At 37.7% G+C, this 1,621-nt stretch overlaps 1 protein-coding gene across 1 annotated transcript in view; it reads right to left on the reverse strand.

The window, feature by feature from the left end:
* LOC101856997 (putative ferric-chelate reductase 1 homolog) overlaps positions 1 to 1,621 on the reverse strand; it is a gene marked incomplete at its 5' end in the record, with an annotated part of 15,840 nt that overhangs the window by 6,622 nt on the left and 7,597 nt on the right. The window contains 1 exon segment of the mRNA XM_013084054.2: positions 634 to 708. Within this exon segment, the coding sequence (XP_012939508.1) occupies positions 634 to 708 (75 nt within the window).

Raw genomic sequence — 1,621 nt, forward strand, 5'->3', positions numbered from 1 at the left:
GGAGGGGAGAGGGAAAAATGTGGAGCGAAGGGTAAAGGAATGATAAGGTTAATGGTGGGGCCAACAGCAATTACTACATCTAGCATAATTAATCACAAGCAACAACAATGACAACACGTACCATGAGAACAATAACAACCACAATTTAAAAAAACCCAATAACAACTACATGTACCACCACCACAGCAACAACAGCAGTAGCAACAACAAGAACTAGAACAACAACAATAACAACAACAATAACAGCACAAACAGCAACAACTATTGTTATAACTATAACATCTACCAAGAAAACAATAACAACAACGACAACAATAATAAAAAATAACACCTTAATTACATCTACCATGACAACATCATTGGTTTTTGTAAGAGTTTTACGCTCTTGCAACACAATAAGGTCATATAAGTGCCGAAGATTAGAGGTGTTACAAGAGAGTAACATACACAAAAAAGAAGGAGGGTAGATAAGGACGACAGATGCTTGATATGAAAGAAGAAGCAAATCACACTAGAGCACCCGACAACACCACCAACAGCAACAACATCTACCATGAAAACAACAACAACAACAACAACAACAACAACAACAACAACAACAGCAGCAACAACAACAGCAACAACAACACTTACATTGATGACGGCCAATGAGGTGACGATGACACCCATGATCGGATGACCTTTCAAGTACTCCTTCTCTCCCACTAGCTGGAGACACAAAGGAAAGCACATGTTAAAAGGATAAGTTTTAGTTTTAGTAGAGGTTTTACGGCGCTCGCTACTGCAAAGGATCATATGAGCGCCAGAAGATTAGAGGTGTTACAAGAGAGTAACAAACATAAAAAAGAAGAAAGGGAGAAAAAGACGATAGATTTTTCATAGGAAAGAAGAAGCAAACCACACCAGAGCTCCCGCCAAAAATTTGAAAATAAAAATGTGTCGCAACGATGTGGAATCAGGCGTTCGTCAGTTTGGGTGCATATATATGGAGTTATTGGTATCATCTTAAACATGCTCATTTGTCTTGCTTTTGATGAAAAACATACCCATCTGTCTTGAATAGAAGTCGAGATATTTGCGACTGACAGAGGTGGAGGTCGCCTGGTTTCAGATGTAACTGTATCGTGAAAATGACCGTCAAAGTTTGGTGACTTTCACAGCATGAGTGTTCTTGTAAACTAAATTTACACATTTTGTGCCTTTCATCTACGTTTTTCAATAAAAATCGACACAGAAATGTGTTTTCATATTGACATATATAGGGTGTTGTCATTTTACAGGCGCTAAAACACTAACTTACTGCCAATGCAAACGTTCGTACGTTCGTACGCTCGTAAATTAAGCTCATTATTACAGCAGAGAGTAAAAATAGTACAAGACAGGTTTATAATACCATTAAGTACCACATGGTGCGCTATAGCCACTCATAGATAGCATAACTCGTCTAACAAAAAAAGCAAACATCAAAGGTATCGGTTGTATGGTAGTATGGTCTCAAAAAAATATTTCGTCGAAATTCAAATTTTGAATGTTAAAGAAAAGAAAGCAAGAAAATATACACAAATACAGGTACGATTGTAAAAAAAGAATGAAACAGGTTTTTCCCATCCCCCCCCCCCCC

This window comes from Aplysia californica, unplaced genomic scaffold, assembly GCF_000002075.1.
Source record: "Aplysia californica isolate F4 #8 unplaced genomic scaffold, AplCal3.0 scaffold00012, whole genome shotgun sequence".
NCBI lineage: Eukaryota > Metazoa > Mollusca > Gastropoda > Aplysiida > Aplysiidae > Aplysia > Aplysia californica.